The sequence below is a fragment of the Pseudochaenichthys georgianus genome, chromosome 17 (genome assembly GCF_902827115.2).
Source record: "Pseudochaenichthys georgianus chromosome 17, fPseGeo1.2, whole genome shotgun sequence".
NCBI lineage: Eukaryota > Metazoa > Chordata > Actinopteri > Perciformes > Channichthyidae > Pseudochaenichthys > Pseudochaenichthys georgianus.
This window is the reverse complement of record NC_047519.1, coordinates 24855937-24879399: the sequence shown is the minus strand read 5'-3', so window position 1 is coordinate 24879399 and position 23463 is coordinate 24855937. Positions and strand designations below refer to the sequence as shown.

Genomic DNA, 23463 nt, shown 5'->3' with positions numbered 1-23463 from the left:
AAGATTTTCTAAGGTTTATTGACATATCATATACACAACAGTGTAGTTATGCAATGAATGAAACACTTGGGTCACAGGTTCCTCAACAGTGCATTACAAGACATCTATCAATGTGTGTATACTTCCACCATTACACTGTCGTATTCTGCACATTTCTTTAAATAAAGCCTTATTAGTTTGTCTGTTTTGCACATCCTCCTATCAGGCACTAAACTGTTTTATTCTAGATATCATTTGAGTATCTTCTTGATATTTTCTATTCTATATTTATATAATTGACCTTCTACTTTCCCACTATTTTGTATGTACTCTTAATATTGAAATGTTTTCATAAAATATAACACATTCAAAAGTGCTTTACAAAAATGAAAGACATTAAGAAAAAGACATTTTAAACAGTCATTAAAAAGCAACACAATCTTCCTGCATTGCAATTACTCTAAACGTGTAATAACGTGCTTTAACCAGTAGGTGGTTTGGGTTAAAAGCATAGGTTAAAAGGCTGTCAAGTTTACAGTGTTAACAAAATAAAATATACTGCTGTTTCCGGTTTAGTTTACAACGAATATTATTTTGTTATTGTTTTGATATTTGTAACACAAAAGCGATGGAAAAAACCCATAGCAACAAAAAAAAGATGGTCTTAACATGACCCAGTCGTCTAGTAGTTAATAAAAAACAATAATATCAAAACAAAATATTACTACTAACTTTATTGTGAAATTAAAACAGAACGGTAAAAGAATAGTTTCGGGTCTATTCTGAGCCCGATCTCTGTAGATAAATAAATAACTACGACAGATGTGTAATATTTAATGCAGCCAAACCATTTATTACAATGCATTCATGTGATGACTTTCAAAGAGTAAAGCAAGCACTGCTGAATAAAGTATGATTTTTTTTTACGAAACGTTTTTTTTCATATGGAATGCAGTTGGAGGTCAACCAATCAAAGAGCTTGAGGACTGATCACGGGGTTTGTCAAGCTAAGCACATGGTGTAGTCCCAAACGATAGCTGAGGATTCTAGGTAGTGTAGTGTCTTCTGCCGTCCAAAAACTCCAAAGAAATATTTGTTTCTCGAAGGGGGAAAATACAAAATCATTGCACACAATTCAAACCAATCAATGTTGTGTAATTAACAAGGATAATCTGGTGTTTTTTAGTCGATGAGTAGTGCAGATAGCACTGTAAAATCAATCGACAGTAAGGAGAATAGGCTACTTACTTCCGGGTGTACAATTCTCCGTTATCCAATGGGAATGGACGCTCGTAATACAATACAGGGGACATGATCTTTATCTTTTAAATAACGTTAACTAAAGGGAACAATCTATTTGACACAGCTGAAGCTCTGGCCTTCCTTAAAAACTAACTAATTTAATAAAAATCACAGTTGCATTACACACAATGCAGTGTTTTTTGAGAACACAAATTCGTAACTAATGTAATTTTTACATTCTGACATTCTTTTACAAGCCTCCCGTGAGTTACTACAAGCTATAAAGTAGATTTTAAACACGTTTTATAGAATAAAAGCTCACTGCGGGACGTTGTAGAAATGTGTGTGCACCACGACAAAGGAGCTTCATTCACTTTACATTGGGGTTGTTTGCGTGGTGCCGACACGTAAATGTAACAAAGTTCGTGACTCCACCACGCATTGTGGTGTAAAGGAGTCGTGGTGGAGTCACGCATTCTGGTGAGATCAGGTTGGGTATTTTCGTTTTTTGGCTTTTGGTTCAAACGAAAAATCAAACTAACAAAACGTACACGGACCCCTTCAGGAGGTTGTTTATTTGTTATCTTAAACTTACTAGGCTTGTTTGAGACAAGCAAGACCTGCGCAGACCTGCGCAGTTGCGATCAACGTCTTGCTAGTGCGTTGCATGATGGTTAGTCATTTTGTCCGACTTGCTCTGGAGGCTCGCCCACATGAGACTTTGAAATCTCGCGGGACAAAGACGCCCGCAGCCTTGAGAGCGAGGCGAGGCGAGTTGGCGCAGTTGCTCTCCACAAGCTGCGGAAGCGAAATGCTTGATGGGAAACGGCTCGCTGGTATCTCGAGCTGAGCGCTCATTGGTGGTTTTTACCACGTGCTGCTGATGAAACTCTCCAATTGGCTGGCAAAAGTTTGTTGTTGTTTTGTGTCAGTTTTACGTCGCCACATCCATTCCCATTTTTCATCATTGTTCCACAATGTTTATCATCATGAAATTAATATCTATATATTTTATACTATACTGCTTACCGTTTTCATACTTTATATATCTTAGCATATTCATACACACTGTTCATACTGCTCACAGGCTGATATCTAGTGTATTCATACCCCACTGTTTATTCATCATTCAATATGTTATTCTGTAGATTGTGTACATTACTTTCCACTTCACTGCTTGTTGCACCTGGTTAGAAGCTAAACTGCATTTCGTTGTCTCAGTACCTGTAATATGTGCAATAACAATAAAGTTTCTCTTTAAGTTAAACCAAATCATTAAAATAAAATCTATTGTAATGTAATGATTTGGTTTAAACTTATTTATTGAATACATCATTTAAAATGGCAAGATTAAATCAAATTACATCCATGTTGTACACATCATAAAGCTTAAAGTGGCAGCTAAAGAATTAACACAGCAGCAGGTCTGTTCAATTCATGCTCATTAAGCTTCATGTGTGCGGATCTGAAGGGACTGAACATTTGTAGCCTGTCCACCTATCAGTTTTGCAAACATTAAGAGGGAGGAGCATTTCTATTGCATCCACTTCATCTGCAACGAAAAACGCCAACGCAATTTCCGCCATTGCAAACCCAGCCAGTCAAGCCGACTCCGAGTCCGAGCTGTCCGACTTAAGACGAGCTTTTTGACACCTCCCCCGGCTGCGATCGGCTACTCTCGTCTACTTTCGAGGCGAGCCGCAATGTGTCTCAAACAAGCCTACTTTCTAAGGCACAAACGGCAAACCTGTTAAACTGAATCTGCGAGAGAGCACCTCCCATTTACGCAGTAGCTACATTAACCAACCAGAGGAGAGAAGGTGGTCCATTTAAAGAAAAGTCTGTCAAAACGAAACAGTGGAGTGGAGCAGATTGGTGTTGATGTCCGTGACCGTCTGAAGTATTTCGTTTTGGCTGTTTTCTATTCCCTGGTTTCGCTTAAATGGCTTAAAACAATCCGTGCTATTTATAACTCGGGAGACTTGTATCCTTCCTTTACGGTTTAACAATAACGGGACAACAATTCGCGTTAGAAATGCAGTTTCTTGGCCATTTCCTTGGTCTTCTTGTGCTAACTATTTGCGAGTTATCACTGTGTTTTCCTGTTCCAGTAGGTAAGAAGCGTGTCCCTTTGCATTGCTTTACTCCTGGTTAAGACTTCACACGATTGTTAACACTTGTTTATGCATTTAATTAGCCTTTGCAAGCAGCTAACGTCACTATTTGTTGCTGCTCATGCATTATATTTGGAAAGATGAATCAGTAAAGTGAGAACACTTACTCCTCTACTTGTCACAGGACAAAAGGTTATTGTACAGCTGACTTAGACTCTCATATTAATCTATACAATGTCAATACGAGCCCTGCAATACATCCTGTCTTTAGCTCCGTTTTTGTTGACACAGTGTTAGTTCCCACTTATGGTTATTTATGAGGTCACATTAGTTGTGGTTTCGTATTGGACTATGTCAAATAGAAAGTTAGGTGTATTACTCTGATTTATTTACAAACCTAGAGGAACAGATCATTAAAAACACCTCACAACATCATGCAATGACACAGCTAAATGTAACTATCTGACAGTGTTAACAAAAACATGAGATTTCAGTAATATAATAACTTCAATTAAAATGCATTTTAATGTAAGACTTATTGTAGGTCTGCAATGTGAGATTGACCAGGTAGGCTATACCTAATAAAACTGGTCACATTGCAAACTACTTGTTATACTTTTACAAATGCAATTAGACTATACATTACAGATTAACCTTGAACAATGCATTGTAATAGTTACAAACTTTAAACATTAAATGTGGTTGGATCTAGTGCCCTTAGACAAAGACCTGTTGTAAAAACATTGATCATTTTAACAATTTGAAAAGGACTCTTTATTAGAATGAACCGTTTTACTTTAAGTATCACAGGTATAATCTATTTATGCTATGCAAACTTAAATATTTACGCAGCACTTCTTCTGAATGAAAAATCATACATTTTAATATTTTCTTCACATATTAGCTCACATTTTAGCCTGTTTGTAATCATCTGTGTCTTAACATGAAAGCTTTCTTACCAGGATTTACCAGAGCTTACTGTAACGTTTGGATTATTCCTTATTTTCAATGTTTGAGTGTTAATCTATGTATTTTATATTCCCCTCATTAGACACCGTCATCGTGCAGGTCCAACAGTGGGGAGTGGTGGGGGCTCAGCAGGTCGCAGAGCAAGTCCTTCTCAATGGAGTCTCTTTAAAAGACAAAAGCCAGGAAGTTGACAGCATTATTCAAACCATGTCATTTGATGCACTCCCAACTCTTATCAATGTGAACCAGACTTCCATCCTGAGTAAGAAAATCAACATGTACAATTTTGGACAGGGATGGTCAGTCAAACATTTGTCAACAGCCTTCTTCTTCCTCTTTAGGTAACCACACTGTTCTCCGTTCTCGAGAATGCATACTGGAGGGGTCTCAGCTGCTCTGGGCTGACCGTGTCTTCTACGATGGGAAGGTGTATCTGACTCTGGACCACACTGACACGTGGACAGCACACGTACCGGAAGCACTGGCCTTCAAAGTGTTGTGGGAGAAGGAAGAGCAGCGCACAAAAATTGAGAGTCCCCGCCTGCAGGAGGAATGCGTCAAGCTGATGAAAGAACTGATGCTTTCTCAGGAGCAGTCTGGTATATATTCTTTTTAGCTTTTGGAAAAATGTGAAACTAACATCAACTCAATAACCTATTAATGCATGTTACACACGGTGTATGCTTTTAAAATGTTTGTATTTGATTAAGAACTTAATTTAAAAGTTAGGATCAATGCAATTTAACATAGTTACAATACAGAGCATGACACTGATATGCTACAGAGAGAGTTTTAGCTGTGACTAATTGTCAACACTTGTCCCAATTTTTGCTTTTTTATGTCAAGATGAGTTAAAGATAAACAGCTTTCAGTATAAAAAAAACCCAATACATTCCAAATATTGAAATACAATAGATATGCACATACACTATTACACCGTGCAATTTACAGGAAAATTATAAATTGAAAATGCTTTTAGACAATTATTCTTAAGGATTTTATTTGTGGAATTACTTTTATTTCTGTTGGAAATGCGTTCCAGAATTGAAGGTCCTTTATGAAGAAAGCTGGTTGTTCAAATTTAGATCTACCTGGTATTTTAAAGTTGCCATTCACCACATGATCCTAGTTTCTTTGTTACCATCTGGTCTTTAGATATATCTGGAAACAGGCTCTTGGGCTGCACTGTTAAACATTTTTAAAACGAATTTGAGAAAACCCAAATTATTAGATGTATTACTGCAGTAATTTCAACTATAAAGGTATGTATAAAAATGGTAGCATTAATATAAATAGTTGTGACAATAAGAGGCCTGTATCATGAATAATCAGGACAACCTTTTTTGTAATGTAATGCAGCCCGCAACCATTCTACATTTTCATTCACTGCTGTGAACAAATGTGCAATACCTGTAGTGAGACCAACATGTACTTGTCTAGTAGCTTTGAAAATCAGGAGAGAAAAAGCCTTAATGCCTAACTGGTGGAGGCAGCTGATGGTGTTTAACTGTAAGTCATATGACACGATGGAAAAAAAGAAAGGTTGTTAATTGAAAGCAAAACATTAGTTTGTCCCTACGATTGCAACAGTTCATCTCTACATACAATTTCCCACACATTTTTACCGTGACCATTTTTACAGATCTATTTTCTTTTCTTTTTCCAGTTCCAGGGATACCTTTGCCTCAGTTCCTCGTTCCAATCTTGGCAGTCCTGGTGTTTACAGGTCTAATCATGATCACTATCCTCCTCTCTAAAAAACAAGGTGAGTAAATAAGAGTTTTACATTTAAATAATTATTGCAAAAGTTACCGTGCCATTCATCACAGATGTTTGCTCAAAAGCAGCCTTCCAAATCAGCAATAAGCTAGTTTGAAGTGTTGTGCTGCATGTTGTTAGCAGACAGTGGCAGCTATTTCATGGCTGTATTGTTGTCACATGATTTGGGTATGGAGTCTCATGCTCACAGGGGAATATAAAGCATAGTCATGTGCTTTGTCTTTCTCACACTCTCTGCTTAGGTCTGAGGCACCCTGGAGGTAAGAAAACAACATTCCCGTTTTCTCTTAAGTTCCTGAAGACTTTTCTGATAACAGTCTTGGGATGAAGGGAGGAGTTACATATTAAATCAACTTAAAGCCAGATACCATTTGTATGGAAATGTTTTTTTCTTTTTCTCCTGATTCACCATGACTTCACTTTTATTACTGAATACATTTTATTACTGAATTTCAAACATAATATGACTGAAGTTGTCAGGTCAGACAGGGACCATCCTAGCGTCAGAAATAAAACATAGTGAATGCTGATAAGAATTGTTCTAGGAATGATGTCTAATAATTGAAAACAGCGAGTGAGATTGCTAAGCTTATTATGTTTATGTCTTTTTTTCTGTGCTTTTTGTTTTTCTTGCAGGTGTTGTTGGCTCGATAATACATTACCCTAAAGACATCGGTGAGACTGCTCCAGAAATAAAAGGCAATGGTTACCGTACCTTGTAGTTGAAAGCTCCAGCCGATAAACAGAACCATGTTTGAGCTTTTCCTCCATTTCTACTGTTGAATGTCCCCCTGCTGATTCACCATTGGACAGTGTTGCTTCATTAATGGAACCAACATTTTCCAACAGTAACAACTGCCCCAATGTTTGAAACCCCTGTGGTCTGGATTCCAGGTTATTTAATGCACTTTAATGTTTGTACCACACTGAATTAACACATTGCATATGCATTTAATATATATACATATTTTTATAAACGCACACACCCAAAGAAATGAAAACATAATCACTGCCTAAAGCAATGTACAAGCTTCTTTTTGCAAAATAAATAACCATATGGGCAGATGTTTTAATTATTTCTGGACTGAGCTAATCCGGTAAACAATGCATGTGTATGTCACACGGAACTCTGCCAAACACTGGATGAACTGTTGAGGTGTCTTGTTATCCAAAGAGTGTGCTGCATACTTGTGATTTTCACATTTCTTTGTGATACGTTTTTGTGACTGTCTATATGTTACCCTATTATTTGTTTATGTGACATTTGAGAACATTTTTCTATTAAAATAACTTTTATGGAATATTTGTCAGATTTATTTTCTCAGTCAGATTGCCCTATTGATTATGTATTCTAAACAAAAATTCATTTCGCCCCATTTTATATTATAACAGGTTTGGGCTTCACAGAAATATATACAAATTAAGATATACATTTATATTTGTTTGTGCTTTTTGTGCGTCACTCTGTATAAGATATAGTGTAGTGCCACATCGAGATTCAAGGCTTGTATTGTCCTTTGTACATAGCTACAGTGTAGTTTTGACAATGATAATCTTAGGTCACAGGCTCTTCCAACAGTGCAACACAAAACAGATAGTAGTGCAAGTAAATAAAATAAAATAGAATATAATAGAAATAGTGGAGAATAGTCTATATACAAGTAATTGGAATATTGATATATATAAGTTGCAAACCGATGACTGTTATGGATGTTCTTTCAAAAGTTCACTAACGAAAATCCATGTTTTATTTTTTCTCCCACACTAAAATCCATTTGAAAAACAACAAAACTACACCTGCATAATACACTATTAAAAAATGACATAAACAACCTATAAAATAGTTTTAGAACTTGTTAAACATGTGTCAATAACCTAAACATTTGAGCAAAACAGACAGGGCTGAAATGGCTCTTACAGATGGCTAATGTAGCAGGAAAAGAGTTGGACATTTGTACCTCATCATTAGTCAGTCATACACTTTTATAAAATGTGTTTGTGTGATGATTTCAAGATAGTTGAGAAGCTTCCACATTGACATTCATTTCCATAATTATTGTTTTAATTATCTGGGAAACAATTGTTTTTAATATCAAAGTTATCTTGCTTGATACTAGCAAAACAATCAAAAAGAGCAGTATCAGCTGCCTGCCGTTATCCTTCTGCTCTTCTGGCACATATCATCTTATGAGGGCCAGATTTGATCATTTTTGATAAAGTTTTAGTCGGAGACATATCTTGATGTCAAGGTTCATTTCTGTGATTGACTTGAATGTTTGAATTTATTTATTTGTATACTTGATTTCGAACACCAGATTTCCCATGATAACAGATTTTCATTGGGAGCCCACTGAGAACAATACTGTATATCTTATTTATTTTAATTTCAAGAAAACATGCTCCCTGGATTTAGCAAAGACTTTTTTATTCACACAGACATCAGATTATATACCGTGGTCTGTGTTTGAAATAAAGTTTGTATTATAAGTATTCTAAATGAATCGATACAAAAACAACAACTCTAAAACATTACTCTAGTTGTATCGTTAGGGGCTTTACTGATTTGTTGGAGCACCATCCATTATGCATGAGGTGGACATTTCCACTAATTGATCAAGAACTTAATCTTATTAATATCCATAAGCACACTTGGTATTTTATCAAATAGCAGAGACACAAACACTTGTTTCACTGGACAGACATGACCAGAACATGACAAAAACTCAACTCTACCCAACTGTAAAAATGTATGTGCACCAACAACTATGTATATTACAGACATGCATTTAAAGATATATTCCATTTCTCAATATGCTTAATAGAATTGTATGAAACATTTGAATAACGTTTGTCTCCCTATTTTTTAAAGGTCGGATGCTTAAGAAAATTGTCAAATAAGAGCCATATTGACCCAACACTGGAACAATGTACATTTATTATTTATATTTCAGAAATATTTTGGACTGTTTATTTCTTGTGTCTTAATTTATCCTGTACATTGCCTTGTTTTTTTATGCTGCTGCAATGCAAACATTTCCCAAATTGGGATCAATTATCTATCTATATATTGTTTCTGCAGCATAATAATAAAATAGCAAAAGAAAAAGATATATAAAAATAAAACATAGTTGTATACACTTTTACTTAAATTAATCCTTATTCAGAACATTTTGATACTTACAATTTTAATTAACTCTGTTCTTGTCTACGTTTGACACAATCAAAACGTTATGATAATTTGTCCTATAGGTGGCGGTATATTTCTGGGGAGGGAGTTTCTTCCACCAATCACATCAACGCATTCGTAAAATGCCTGCTGGTAACGGCCGCTTCTTGAACAAACCAATCACAGGAGCGCTTACAGGGATTTTAAACCGTGTGTCGTCATCGTCCCGAAATTCAAACTTTAGAAAGAAACGAGAGAGGAACAACAGGGTTTGCTGCAGGAAAGTCAACGTTTCATTCAAGAGGTGAGGTCGTAATCTTTTCATTGTAAAAGCCTACTTTTGAATATAATATTTAAGCTGTTTTGAATGCTGAATTGAATGCTAACCTGTTTTCATTCACTTCATGGTCAACTAGCTATGATAAACGAAATATAATTATAATATTTGAACGCTAGACGGGTTAAGCTGCTGTGAAACGACTTCTTGTTTGAATTTTTTGGCGAATTAAATTAAAAACGTTTTCTGGCTGACATCAGCCGCTGCAGAAGCTGGATCCAAGCGTTAGCATTTGTCGCCCATTACGCTAACGGACCGTGTTAATATTATTACTGTGTTAACTTATTATTACTATTTTCCCTGACAGGCTGTGTGAAAACCTGGATACAATGGCGCAGTTCGGGTTTGAGAACGACATCCACAGTATCCTGAAGCTGGATATGCCCATCACAAACGCTCCCATGGCAAGGTGGCAAAGGAAGGCCAGTTCTTCTAACGCCTCTGCACTGAACGGCCTGTCGCCTGGCAAGTCTGCCAATGTGTCTCTTAGTACAACAAAAACGCCCAGCAAAACACCAGGTAGTTTGTGCAACTCTATCCATGCAACGTAAAAACGCTCTGTGGTTTGTTTCTGGAGATTTTAAGGCAAGGCAAGTTTATTTATATAGCACTTTTCAACACAAGGCAATTGTGAAAAAAACGAAAGACATTAAGAAAATGGCATTTAAAATCAGTCATTAAAAAGAAAAGCTAATAAAATAAACATTAAAAGAAAAAATACATGGATAAAAGTTAAAGTGCAGTCTAAGACATGAACAGTTCAATTAAAAGCAGCGACAAAAAGAAGTCTTTAACCACTTTTTTTTTGTATTGTAGGCAAAAATAAAAAACAAACACCCTCTAAGATGGGAGGCGACCGCTTCATACCTACCAGAAACAGCAAACAAATGGATGTTGCAAGCTTTCTGCTCACTAAGGAGAATGAAACTGTGGACACAAACGAACAAAATGCAACATCGGTACGTTTAAAAAAATATTGATTTATCTTTTAGTGATCCTATAGCTAAATAAAGATTGTATTTATTAAGATCATATGTGTCTCTAAAGGAAAACCAAAAGGCCATGTCGATGTCACTAAACGGATACAACATTGAAGAGGCGAAGATCCTGCATCTTGGAGGGAAGCCGCTGAATGCTCCAGAAGGTAAAGATGTGTTTGTCAACATGCTGCATCGCCAGAATATTGCATACATATAAAGGGGGTGTCTGGGAATTAACAATTTATTTTGTCCTATTTACAGGGTATCAAAACAACTTGAAAGTGCTTTACAGTCAGGGTGCAACACCTGCCTCTGTCAAAAAGACACGGCACATTTCTTCAACTCCTGACAGAATCTTGGATGCTCCTGAGCTTCGTAATGATTTCTGTAAGTTTGGCACTTCGAGGTTGTTCCTTTAACACGGCTGCATATTAGTGATTAAATGTAAAGATGTTGTACATAATTTGAGCTTTATGCAAGAAGGTGCTACTGTACAATTAGCCAGCATTAATTGTCTTTTTTTCCTCCACAGATTTGAATTTGCTTGACTGGAGCAGTTGCAATGTTTTGGCTGTGGCGCTTCATAACTGTGTTTACCTGTTGGATGCCTCTCAAGGAGAGATCACTCTTCTCATGAAGCTGGAACGTGAGGAGGACTACATCTGTTCACTGTCCTGGACCAAAGAGGGAAGCTACCTCGCTATTGGAACCAGTGACTGCCAAACTCAGGTTAGTGCGCTGAGGAACACACGACTTGAGTACACAATAAAATGTCTTTATTCGTCCCACAAATGGGAAGTTACAGCAATATAAAGATGATGAAAATGTAACACTATTATATAAAAGGCAAGCACATTGTATTTAAAATAAGGACATGTGGCAATAAAATAACTGCTTTCTTATTTGCTTTTAATTATGACATTTTATTTTCTTAGTTATGGGATGTTTACAACCAGAAGCATCTCCGCAGCATGGCCAGCCACACGTCTAGAGTTGTGAGCCTGAGCTGGAATGACCATGTTCTCTCCAGGTACATTTTCCCCCAAATTTCTGATACAAAAGACAAACTTCTAGTTGTGTTTGTTAGACTCAAATATGTTTCTCTCTATCCTAGTGGCTCAAGATCAGGACACATCCACCATCATGATGTGAGGGTGGCAAACCACCACATTGCGACTCTCACTGGTCACTCACAGGAAGTGTGTGGGCTGCAGTGGTCCCCTGATGGGCGATACCTGGCCAGTGGGGGCAATGACAACATGGTGTACGTTTGGCCCCGTGTGCAGGATGGCCCCGCCAACCAGGCCGTCCACTGCTGGAGTGAACATCAAGGAGCTGTTAAGGTGAGCATCAAAATGGCCCAAGTGATTTTCTTAATCATTTTCTACACTCACTTTTATTTCACCTTTTTAAAAGAAAACACTCTTTCCTTTACGCATTCAAATATGTGCACACAAGAACCCTACACAATAGAGTGCCCTGCACTTTAGCTAATGCTCAAACCATGAGATCAACTTTTTAGTTTTTTGTCTTCCCCCCCCCCCCCCCCCCCCCCCCATCATGTTGATGTCAAGTAACCTAATTTTATCAAATGGGCAGCGTATAGTTTTAGTGGAATCTTTTGACACAAATGGAATACAATATTCAGAATGATCTTAATCAGTAGATCAACCAAAACATGTTTTTGTTACCACAGAATTAACCCTTCATGTCCAGAGAGGCAGCGGTTAACATGTCAGATTCTGCTATGTTGCACCACCATGTTTATACGTTAGCTCAGAACAGGCAAACTCTAGCTCTACATGCAGCCTTTAGCATTTGTATTTGACACAAAGGCTACCGCAGTTCTCCAGAACTGCAGTAATACCAGCCACAATTTATTCCATAGACTGTAAAAGCTTGAAAAACTAACTTTTGGATGTGTTGACATTCTAGGCTTTGGCCTGGTGTCCGTGGCAGCCAAACATCCTGGCATCTGGAGGTGGAACCAGTGACCGTCACATTCGCATCTGGAATGTAAACAGTGGCTCCTGCATCAGTTCGCTTGACACTCAGTCCCAGGTACATACCACAGCTAGAACCTCAATGCTTATTTCAGTCAAAAAGGATTACATTTGAAAATGTATTTAACTTCAACATAACAACATGGGGGTTGTCCCTTTTCTCATTGTAAACGATAACTTTGCATTTTCAGATTTCATCCCTGGTGTTCGCACCAAACTACAAGGAGCTGGTCTCCGCCCATGGATATGCCCACAACAATGTCGTTATCTGGAAGTACCCCTCTCTAACAAGGGTTGCAGAACTCAATGGTAAGTTGGTAAAAAGACAAGACATGGGGGAGTAAAGGAACAAAAAGAAAAATGGAAGAAACTATCCACATTGTTTGCTTCCTGTTGGTCTGAATGTGTTGTTTTTTTAATTACAGGCCACGAGGATAGAGTTCTCAGTTTGATTCTGAGCCCAGACTTCTCCACCGTTGCGACTGTGGCTGGAGACGAGACCATCCGTATGTGGAAGAGCTTTGAACTGGATCCTATTAAGAAGAAGGCCAAAGAGAGGCTGGCCAAATCAACTAGCGGTGTCATTCACCAGTCTATCAGATGATGTGCTTTGTCTTATGAAAGGATTTTCTGTCCATGCCGGTTGAGTTATGTGCAAATGTTTTTATTTCATCCATAATAAAGATTTCTACCCAGTGTTTTAGCTGTAGCTGACAAGTTCCTGCAGTGTTGTAATTGGTCCCAAGTGTTTATACAGGATTAATCATGTGGTAAAGTACAAGTTTTGAAACAGAAATTGTATATATGACCTTGGCTTTTGTTTATAATCTGGATGTATTTTACTTGGTTTTAAATAAATTGTTTGATTACCCAATGTTTTTGCTTCTGTCAGTTAACTGGCATGTGCTAATAATTCACATAATGGTGATAGCCTTTTTTAAATGTGTGCCATATCGTAACATCTACCAACCCACATTTTATCTTTTTTGTTCTTGCCCAAAATGCAGCTTGCCTCTGGTTTGGTTTCAACTTCTGTTGTCTACGTCAATATCTGATCACTTAAATTTGTGTCCTCAGGAACTGTTATACACATCACCGTGCATATTTCCAAACCCGCTTGCTGTGTTTTCTATAGAATTCACTAAAAGTCCTGTTGAGGTCACCATATCTGATATTTAACCAACACCTGCTGCAGTGTCAGTGTCCCTATTTCAATGATGCATGATAACTGATTAACATGAGTTGATTACTCTCAAGCCCAGCATCTGATAAAGTAGTTTAATGTAAATCTCAAACAAAACTAATGTATTGTCTGACTGGATTTGTTGTAAACTATTACCTTGTAGCTGAGTAATCTAAAGATATGTCAATATTTAGGATTTACAGGAATACTAATGCTGTGACCTTTTCTCTCGTCATTGTTAATTGACAGTTTTTTTTTAATCAACCCCAGTACTGGTTTGAATAGCATGACTTGCTAATATGAAACAATGTGGGAATGTGAAGCATTTGATTCCAAGGGCACAGATAACGATCAGATTATCGGCAGTTCATCACGAACCAACCTGCGCCACTGCATTACATTCATGTTTTGAGTTCTTTAGTGAAGATCCACAAACTATTTAGGTTTTTATATACATTAACCCGTTTTCTTGTATTGAGGCTTTGTCCTCTTTTACTCTTACAATCTAAGGATTCACCTGGTGTAGACAATTATTCAAATATAAATTATTCACTTAGGTAAATAAGTTGAGAACAAGAATTCTCTGGGAGACGTGTGGCGCAGTGGTATCAGGGGCAGCACAGGTTCAAACCCCACTGCAGTCAGCATGTCGTTGTGTCCCTGGGCAAGACACTTCACCCTAAATTGCGGGGATTGTCAACAGTATTGAGTATGTAAGTCACTTTGGATAAAAGCGTCTATCATAATTACAAAACATCTTTATTTCTGCTTAAATCAGAAACAGGTTAATCTACTAAACATTGAAGGTTCATTGTAACAAACAGCTCAAGGATACACTTTGACATCCAATCTGAAGTATTTATGCCAAATCAAATTTTAAAAGGCTGGCAGTACTTCAAAACTACTTCATCTGTCATCAGTGCACATGTGTAATATAAAACAGTAAAAACACTGGTAGGTTTACAAAACAACATTCATTCTGCAGGGATATTCAAAAACAGTGCTCTTTTTTCTGATTTTAAAATGAAGTGTATTAACTTCCTGCGAGCCCCTGCAGTGTGCTGAGAAACAGACCATGCCGGGTTCCAAAACAGTTTATATGTCACTACCTAAATGCATTAATACTGTAATATACAGTATAACATTTATTTTCCACAATTCCAAAAATAAAATTGAGGTGTGGTATGTCTTTTTGAAAAGTGCACACCCCAACTGCTTTCCAAATGACACAGACCTTTATCTAAAAAGATTTATTTCAAAAAGATAAATAAAAACAACAAAACTGAATATTTGACATTTACAACAACAGCTTTGTTTTGTAGCAGGTATTTAAATTTACAGGTCTTTAGTGGAAACTGTGTGATAAACAATAGTCCTGCCCGCTAGACAGTAGGTCAGGCTGGTGCGGACCAAGCCTGAGTTGAAGATACCATCAGTGACAAAGTGAGCACCAATCTTCATACAGTGTTCATCACAGTTAATCGTTTTCACAACAACTAACAAACACAATGTGGCAAGAAGAGATCTTCACCAAAACACCCATCAAAAACAAGTGTGCATAAGACTAAATGTATATAGAACATGTAAAGTTTAGAAGTAACATATTGAAATTGTGCCAATCCAATATGCTACTAGGTCTGAATGCTGGATGACACTTTCAAGGTAGCTCGATATCGATTTCTTGTATGTCTCCTCCTGATTTCCAAAGTCACAAAGTTAGATTTCCTTTACTTTGCCCATGACGAATTTGCTCATGACGAAATTGCCGTTGGTGTGGTGGTGCCCATTTCCATTCTCCATGTGTTTCCCGTTGGCCAACACAGCGATAGGTTTACTGGTTGAGCCGTTCTGTTTTGGCATTTCCTCCACAGAAGGAAGCCGCTTTCCCTTAATGTAGGCCTGAATCCAGAAATTAGAGAAGAGGAGGAAGAAGAAGGTGCCATACATCCAAATCAGGTGGATATACATGGGAATCTGGTAGTCACACTTTTCCATGAAGTAGTACTGGCTGATGTGAGCTGAGACGATGACAAACTGTATCTGTAAAAAAAAAAACAGAAAGGACAAATTGTTATTGAAAATCTTATTCTACGCTCGATCCAATGTAAAATCATAATATATGCCAGTAATATTATAGGACATACAAGCTGGATGGCGGTCATGTATTTTTTCCACCAAAGGTATTTCTGGAAGCGAGGTCCTGAAGCAGAGAGTAGGTAGTAGAAGTACATGATAACGTGGACAACTGCATTCACCATGGCATGGAAGCAGCCCATTCCTCCAGCTTGAAAGGGGGAAAACAGGAAATTAATTGATTAAACATTTTAAAACAACTGTACAGGGATCTCTTCAAATATTGTTTGGGCGTTGAACTTTCATTCTTTTGGATTCATAGTAGCACACTCGCAATATATAATTTAAGGACGTTTTAAGCCATTTCTAGAGCTAAAATAGTTTGTTTATGCATATTATGTGTGTGAAATGGATTACTTTGATGTGATGCAGAGTAAACCTTACCAGGAGTCAGGGTGATGCCCCACCACCACGTCCAGGGCATGAAGGAGTGATGGAAAACGTGCAGAAATGTGATCTGGCTTTGTTTCTTCCTCAGCACAAAGAATACCTAAAAATAAAAAAAAGTAGGATAAGCATAAGTTTACACGCACAAAAGCCATGTCTCTAGAAGGTCAGATAATCAAATAAGGAAAATGTTTGAGATGAGAATGTCCTTACTGTGTCAAGGAGTTCGAAATATTTTGACATATAAAACATGTAACACGCTCGAATCATCTGGGGAAAGAAAAATAAGAAAATGAATGTCAAAGATTCATATATCCATCTTAACCAGACAATAATCTTTGTTTTTCTGCCTTCAGAACAGTTACAAACCATGAAAGAGCATTATGGCCAGGCCAAAGGAAAGGAAAATCTTTATTTTGTACTTTGAAAATAAAGTCAAATTTTCCAAATAAATATTGGTTAATCTCAAAAGCTCAAGGATTCGACATTTCAACTGTATTATTGAAATGCAAAACACAATTCGTTTTCCCTAATTTCTGCCAGTACTAGCCTTCCATACACACTTTTAATAGTCAGAATCATTTTAGTAGTAGGCCTAAGAGCTTCTTTGCTCTGAGGCAAATGAAAAACAGTGGACTGGCTTACCCGATAAGCCTGAGGGGTGGTTGAGGTGTCAACGAGGTCACATTTCCACGTGTAGGTGGTTGCCCATCCGGCCATCAGGAACTAGATGTAAATAAAACAACAACTTATTAACATCTCAGGTTTGGGAATAAATGGGAATTTTAGTCAGCAAATTGCTTAATCTTGTAGTTTACCTCATAGACAATGAAGGCATTTAGTAAAACCATGCTGAGGTTGTAGACAATCATGGCTGTGTTGAGATGAAAGGGCTTCCTGTTTGCCATCAGGCGAGGTCCAATGTACTTTGAGAAGATTACATAGGTCAACAGGATGAGGTTCATCCCTATAGGTCTCTGCATGAGGGGATAACTTTTGATTCGTTCATCTGGGGAGCACAAAAATACACATTTCTCATCTTAAAAAAAGGCATGTCAGTAATTGATACACACACAGATATCTGGTTAAAACTAAATGCAGTTTATACACAGTTTTGCCAGATTCATGAAGTAGTTTAGGAAACTACCCTTTACAAACCATAAATTGTATCATTATTCCATGAGATCAGCAGTCATTCATATCTTAACAAAGCAGTGGGGTAAAAACTGTTAAAGTGACAAAGACACTTACCAGTCCTCAATTCTACAAAACTGTAGAATTTTGAAATGATCGATACCGCTGTTTGCGACATGATGACTCCTTGTTTCTTGTCCTATAATCACAACTGAAAGAAAAGAAAAGACAAACAGTCAGGAACCAGGAGATGAAGCCGAGCTGAGTGAGTTTGGGCAGCCAGGTAAGTGACAAAGCAACCTGTCCACCTGCTTCCTCACTGACTGAACAAACAGGAGACAGCTGCACAAGCTCAAACTCCCCTGAGTGCCCTGGTGTTAAAATAATAATGACAAATCTGTACTAGGAGCTAATTTCACTGCCTAATCAAAAATGTAGCGTTTAAACTACATATCCTTACTGTTTTAGCACCATGTGTGCCTCGATTAAAAAAAATGAAAAGCTTTATTTATTTAATTGAGCAACTGAAAAAGAAAACAATGATTAAAAAAAATATTAAGACCTTTAAAAAAAAAAAAAAACTATGACCGTTAAAATAAGGATTGTGAAACATCTGAGCCCTTCAGTCAATGTGAAGACAATGAAATACTCTCTTGCTGACTAACAGAGCAAGTCAAACAGGTGAGGCAACGAACTTGGCCCTTATAGCCAGCGTAGCCAACCTCCTAAACTCCCAAGATACAAGCTGATCAGGGATTTCCAGGGAGGGAAACTACACAGTTTACACCATTTAAAGCAACAGTATCAACGTTTTGCTGTCCTAATCCAGATAAACTATACTGAACTGTTAAATGGGAGATGTGTCTGCCATTTTAAACCATGAAAAGTTTAAAACAAACAATTAACACTTCCACAGGAGAAGCACAGGTACAAATCTCACATTTCTGAAAAATCTAAAATACTTGCAGTTGTGACTCACCGGCTGAGTCCTCACTCCTGTGTGTGAGGAAAGCAGCTGCACAGCCACAGCAGGCAGCACTCAATCCAGAGAATCAAACAGATCAGCAGCAGCAGTGAGAGGTGATCAGGTGGAAACCAGACACATGCAGAGATATCCTGTGGGTGGAAGCCTCCAGATGTCCTCAAATGTTGGAATTCCAACACAGGCTTCACAGGTAAGAAATGGAAAAGAAGCAAGAGACAGAGCAAACTAAGATAACTATGGGAATGTCAGTCAGGCAGGCAGTCCATTTAAACCCCGGGGCACTACTACAAATCTTGCTAGTTTCAGGACCACACCCTGTTTCAGTGCTTAGCCCCACCTTCATATCCTCACTTAGCCTCTCTGCGATTGGTCCTGCCTCATCAATGGTGGTAAAGGGGATGGGGTCATGGAGTTACATGCCTTGGTTTAAGAAATCCACACTCTGGGGCAAAATATGATACACTTATTGACAAACAAAGTTACAGGTTAAAAAATAAACAGTATCAAAATGAAGATGCTTCAGTTAATTAGCAAACTAGGCTAAAACAACAACATTTTGATAAAGGTTGCACAATTATTAACCTACGAGGTCACAGGGTTTCCTTTTTGTGAATTATCTGAATAGTTTAAAAGGAAATAAGGAAGGTTTTTATATTTCAACTTCATTCATGTCCCTCAAACAGGATTTAGGCGAAAGGTGAGATTTCCTATGTTAACTAACCTAACGTCACTTTTAAAGTTGCCCATCCCTGTCGCAGAGGTTGGGTACCCGTCCAATCCTTGCCGCTATGACGAGCCCTCCAGAGTTTCTGGTTTAACCTGTTTCATCAGGCATGGGCGTGAGGCCTGCGTAAAGTTGGAAATGTACTCCCCAAGTCGTACGATAGATAAAAGGCAGACTGGAATGAAAAGAATCTCTACACGAGAGGAAGAGAGACAGAAGGGAGGACGGGGAAAGAGTCATCACTGACTGTTTACATATTGAATGACAGTTTAACACATGGTGGCTCTTCAATTAAGTACATGCATGAAAACCACAGACATTAAATCAATACATGTTTGATTTATACACAAATATGACATGCTGATGTGGTTTTTGATTTGTTTGTTCAGAGGTCATTTAGTTCTTAGCTTTTACCTCTTCTCTCACTCCTCTTTCATAGGCAGGCAAACGGCCTTGGGCTTCAGCATTCTCTCTGTGTGATTGATCAAATAAAGGCTTCAGCTAGCTGTGTCTTAGATATGAATACAAAACAATCTCTTCTTCTGACAATAACAGAACAAAGTTGACAGAGAAGAGCCGAAGAGACATCTGGGAGTCCATCTTATCAGGTAGAACCTCCCTGAGGACAGTTTGACCCTGACAGGGACAGGATTTGCAGCGTCTTGTAGTTTAATGTGAATTCTGCTCTTAGGAATGGTTAAGTGGCAGGCACAAGGGGACGAGGACTTCACAGTTGGGAAGGAGGATGTGTCACTACTCTCAGAAAATTGTAATGTAAATTCTCCTTCCAATACATCTTCAGTATCTGACATCCATTCAGAGCTCTCCAGTCTCCACTATACTCTTCTAGTTCTTTGCTCCAAGAATTTCACTACAGTTTAAGATGTTAAGTTCAATGTTTGTTCGTTTGTCAGGTAGACAACATTTCTTGGTATTATTTTTTTCAGAGAAGGCTTGACCAGTGGCTACTGAATGGTCACTTGAAGGTGTGGCACTCAATCTCAATTGCCTCAGGTCAGCAACATTTCAAATGGAAGAGAAACTTTTTTTTAACATATTCACCTGTTCAGTTTCACTCATTGATCTCTGAAGAGGGCGATGTATACTGTTTACAACAAGGGTTTCTGCAAAGGAGAAGCTGCACTATATAATTTCTTGCAGAGCTGCCTGCAGTCAAGGATTGGGAATTGTTTGTCAATATGATAAAGCATTGTTGTATTCAAGTTAATTAATTAACTAATGTCTTTATTTAACAGGGACAGTGCACATTAATCATCATTTCTGTAAATGTGCCAGAGTTGGCCAAGAGGCTATTTTTCATCTGTAGACCCTAGACAGATTCTGTAAGTCAACCTAAAGACACATTTCATTTTAAACAAGTTAATACAGTCACATCAAGTGAAGGATTCATGCAGAAAACTTGTTTCTTACTTTTGATAAATCATTTTCTTTTGTTTGTGTGCAGCTCAGGTAATATCAAAATGTGTTGGTTTAAATAAGGGCTATTGCATTTTGTCGATGTTTTTAACTGAACTCTTAAAATATAGCCCCCTTTGTCCATGTTAAAGATTAATGGAAAGCAAAGCACGACAGAAAAGTTTCCATGTTTTGCACTCTTATATGTTTTTCACCAAGATTGAATGGGAGAATAGGAGTTGTTGTCTCTTACCACTTGGTCAGCTGTTTTTCATAACCGCCATCACACTACACACTACAACAAACTCCCTGTACTTGTAGGTCTTGTGACTGTTTCACATTGGCTTAATATGTAAGACAAGGTTTGGCCAAATAGAATTAATCAGAAACTAACAAACAACAAAACAGCATAACATCCGTAGCATAGTTCTCTGTCTAATTGCATAGCCAGAGGATAGACAGTGGCCTTGAAACATACCAGCTCATAATCAATGAGCTAATTGTGAAAAATGTAACAGAAAAGATTCCTCAGGAAGTTAAAGGCTGAGCTCAGCTGCTTCACATGAATGAACTAACTCAGTGATCATGAATGTGGACATGCAATGCGGTATTTTTTGAAATAGCAGGGGAAATTGTTTAGCAAAAGAGTCACCGAAGCTTGTAAATCCACCTTTCAGTGATATGTTCTCCTAGAGCTGCACTGTGTGGTTATTTGTAATGAGACATAACTAGATTCCATTCAAGGTGTCTTATGTAGAGAATGTGTTGTTTCACAATATGGTAATATGGTTGGCAACTGTAGCTGTGTTTCATTCATTGCAATACATTTCAAATCAAGTCAAAGTAAAATATATATAATAAAATATAAGATAACAATTATAAAACTGAACAATGTGTAATTCATTTTGGTTCGGGACTTCTGAGGTATTTAAAATAAAAATTATATATTTAAAATTTATTTTTGTTTTAATTACTCAATTTGACAAAACATATGATACATTTAATGATCATTTTACACAACAAAGTTATGTTGGTGAAATAAGCTAAGGCTTCTAAACCTGTTCAGGTCAGTGTACATTTGTTTTGGTTTGTCAATACTTGAAAATAAAAGACGTGTCACTGATTTAATATATTAGATTTTTGTTATTGAGTTGAATAAGTTAAAAACGTCTAAACTAAACTAAGCTTAACTGAACTAAACTAAACCAAACTATAATAAACTGGATAACTTGAATTGACCAAAAACATTGAAACAATGACTTCAACTTGCTATACTTATAATACTCTGTACAACCTGTTATACAAACTAGGGATAGGTGAGTTGTAAGTCTATTTGAAAGTTTAGGTTTCTCATCAGGACAAATGATTGTGAATACTGACTAAAAATGGGGCGAGGTTCTCTTATAAAGTCACTCTTTTCTTTTCACAGGATCACTTAGAAACTCACCCATCAACATGCTGAACACTGAAAACTCAATCTCTCCGGACACAGGTTTTGTTTTATAAAGAAATATCATCAGGGACCAATTTATTAATTTATGGACTATTAAATAAAAAACTGAGATTACAGTTTAATGTGATAATGATATGGTATTATTTTTAGTAGAAGGGACAATGGTTCACACAAGTTTGGGCAAGTCAATTGAGGTTTACTATAATTATAATAATAATTCTACTTTATGTTGCTTTTTCTAGTGCTAAAGCTCCACTAGAAGTACGATTACCACTGTGTCAAAGGTAAACCGGTCCCACAATGCTGTGTCAATCACCAACCTGGCTGAACATAACCTGTCAGTGTAGTCAGACATATTATTGGTGATTTTTAAACTGAATGAATTACAGTATTTATGCAGAGCATTTCTGGTCCAGACAAGCTTGTGGAGACTCTTCTACCGGCAGAAAAAAATATCGAAAAGGAAAGGTTTATATTTTTCTCTGTTTGGCATGATCTAGCTATATGAAACATGTCATTGCCATATTGAGCACAAGGATGATCAGTCTGATACAAAAAGTAAAACGTGCAAATGTTAGGGTGTTATATATATTAATGTACCAATAAGAAGCTAACTATGTTCCAAGACACAAACTAGTTATGATTTATTCATCAAATTAGTTTAGAGAATGTAATGTTGCTTTATGTTTTCTGAATGAATGAACCCCCGAGACCATTGGAAACAATGTTGAGCTGAACAGTGAAGGGAGCAACAGCGACACTCCGCGGCCAAACACTGAACTAACAACTAGTTTTAACCTATCGATATTCCCTTGTGTTATGTTCACATTTCGCACCCTTTGGTAATGTTCGGGTCAAATTGACCCGGGACATATTTCAGGGTTTAAAAAAAATACAGAACTAAATTCAACATGCACAATTCCTTATATATATATATTGTCTTTAACTCGTTCCCCAACAATATAAATGAAATATATGATTAGTTTTTGAAAATACTCTTTGCTAGATTAAATTTAACAATGGAAGTGTCCATCGTTTTTTGTGATAAAAATTTAATTTATGTTAAAAAAAAATACACTAATAAAAACTAGGTTTACATTTTGCTCATGCTTTTCTAGCACAAATGTAAATGAAACATTTTTTCATTAATGTTTATTATTTTTAATGTGGCTGTGGGGGTCCTTCAGAGGCTGGCTGTGGGAGTCTTCCAGCAGCTGGCTCTGAGTCAAGTTCATCTTCCAATTCGCTGTCAAATGTTTGTGTGTTTCTGTGTGTTTTTCTCTGTCTGTCTGTCCTGGTATTGTATCCGGGTCAGATTGACCCAAAACTCTTATGAAGGACATAAATGAGGGTGGGCATTTTTTCACAAGTGGAAAAAATCAAAACAATTCCACATGTCCTTCACAATAAATAAGCCCCGGCCATTGAGTTTCAGGTTGAACAAAAATATCCTTATATTGTTTTGTATTCATTGAAAAT

The 23463-nt window shown here is 37.2% G+C and overlaps 3 protein-coding genes across 4 annotated transcripts; 2 read left to right on the top strand and 1 right to left on the bottom strand.

The window, feature by feature from the left end:
- The first annotated feature begins 2990 nt into the window (after positions 1–2990).
- LOC117463002 (uncharacterized) lies at positions 2991–7384 on the top strand. Its single transcript, XM_034105402.2, has 6 exons — positions 2991–3335; positions 4387–4566; positions 4646–4903; positions 5971–6069; positions 6326–6343; positions 6720–7384. The coding sequence occupies exons 1-6, from the start codon at positions 3257–3259 to the stop codon at positions 6803–6805; spliced, it is 720 nt and encodes a 239-aa protein (XP_033961293.1). The 5' UTR covers positions 2991–3256; the 3' UTR covers positions 6806–7384.
- Positions 7385–9446: 2062 nt separating this feature from the next.
- Positions 9447–13443, top strand: cdc20 (cell division cycle 20 homolog). 2 transcript variants are annotated; one of them, XM_034104619.2, is made up of 11 exons: positions 9447–9553; positions 9894–10105; positions 10403–10545; positions 10634–10730; positions 10828–10953; positions 11099–11295; positions 11502–11596; positions 11681–11909; positions 12502–12627; positions 12761–12878; positions 12995–13443. In XM_034104619.2, exons 2-11 carry the CDS (start codon positions 9916–9918, stop codon positions 13171–13173), a joined length of 1500 nt encoding a protein of 499 aa, XP_033960510.1. In that variant the 5' UTR covers positions 9447–9553; positions 9894–9915; the 3' UTR covers positions 13174–13443. The 2 variants fall into 2 exon arrangements, with proteins under 2 accessions (XP_033960510.1, XP_033960509.1); XM_034104618.2 differs by having other exon boundaries at positions 11502–11909.
- Positions 13444–14552: 1109 nt separating this feature from the next.
- On the bottom strand, positions 14553–18882 carry elovl1a (ELOVL fatty acid elongase 1a). Its single transcript, XM_034104361.2, has 8 exons — positions 18386–18882; positions 17524–17617; positions 17091–17281; positions 16918–16998; positions 16486–16542; positions 16270–16375; positions 15897–16036; positions 14553–15792 (listed from the first exon to the last, which is right to left on the bottom strand). Exons 2-8 carry the CDS (start codon positions 17582–17584, stop codon positions 15469–15471), a joined length of 960 nt encoding a protein of 319 aa, XP_033960252.1. The 5' UTR covers positions 17585–17617; positions 18386–18882; the 3' UTR covers positions 14553–15468.
- Between the last annotated feature and the right edge of the window lie 4581 nt (positions 18883–23463).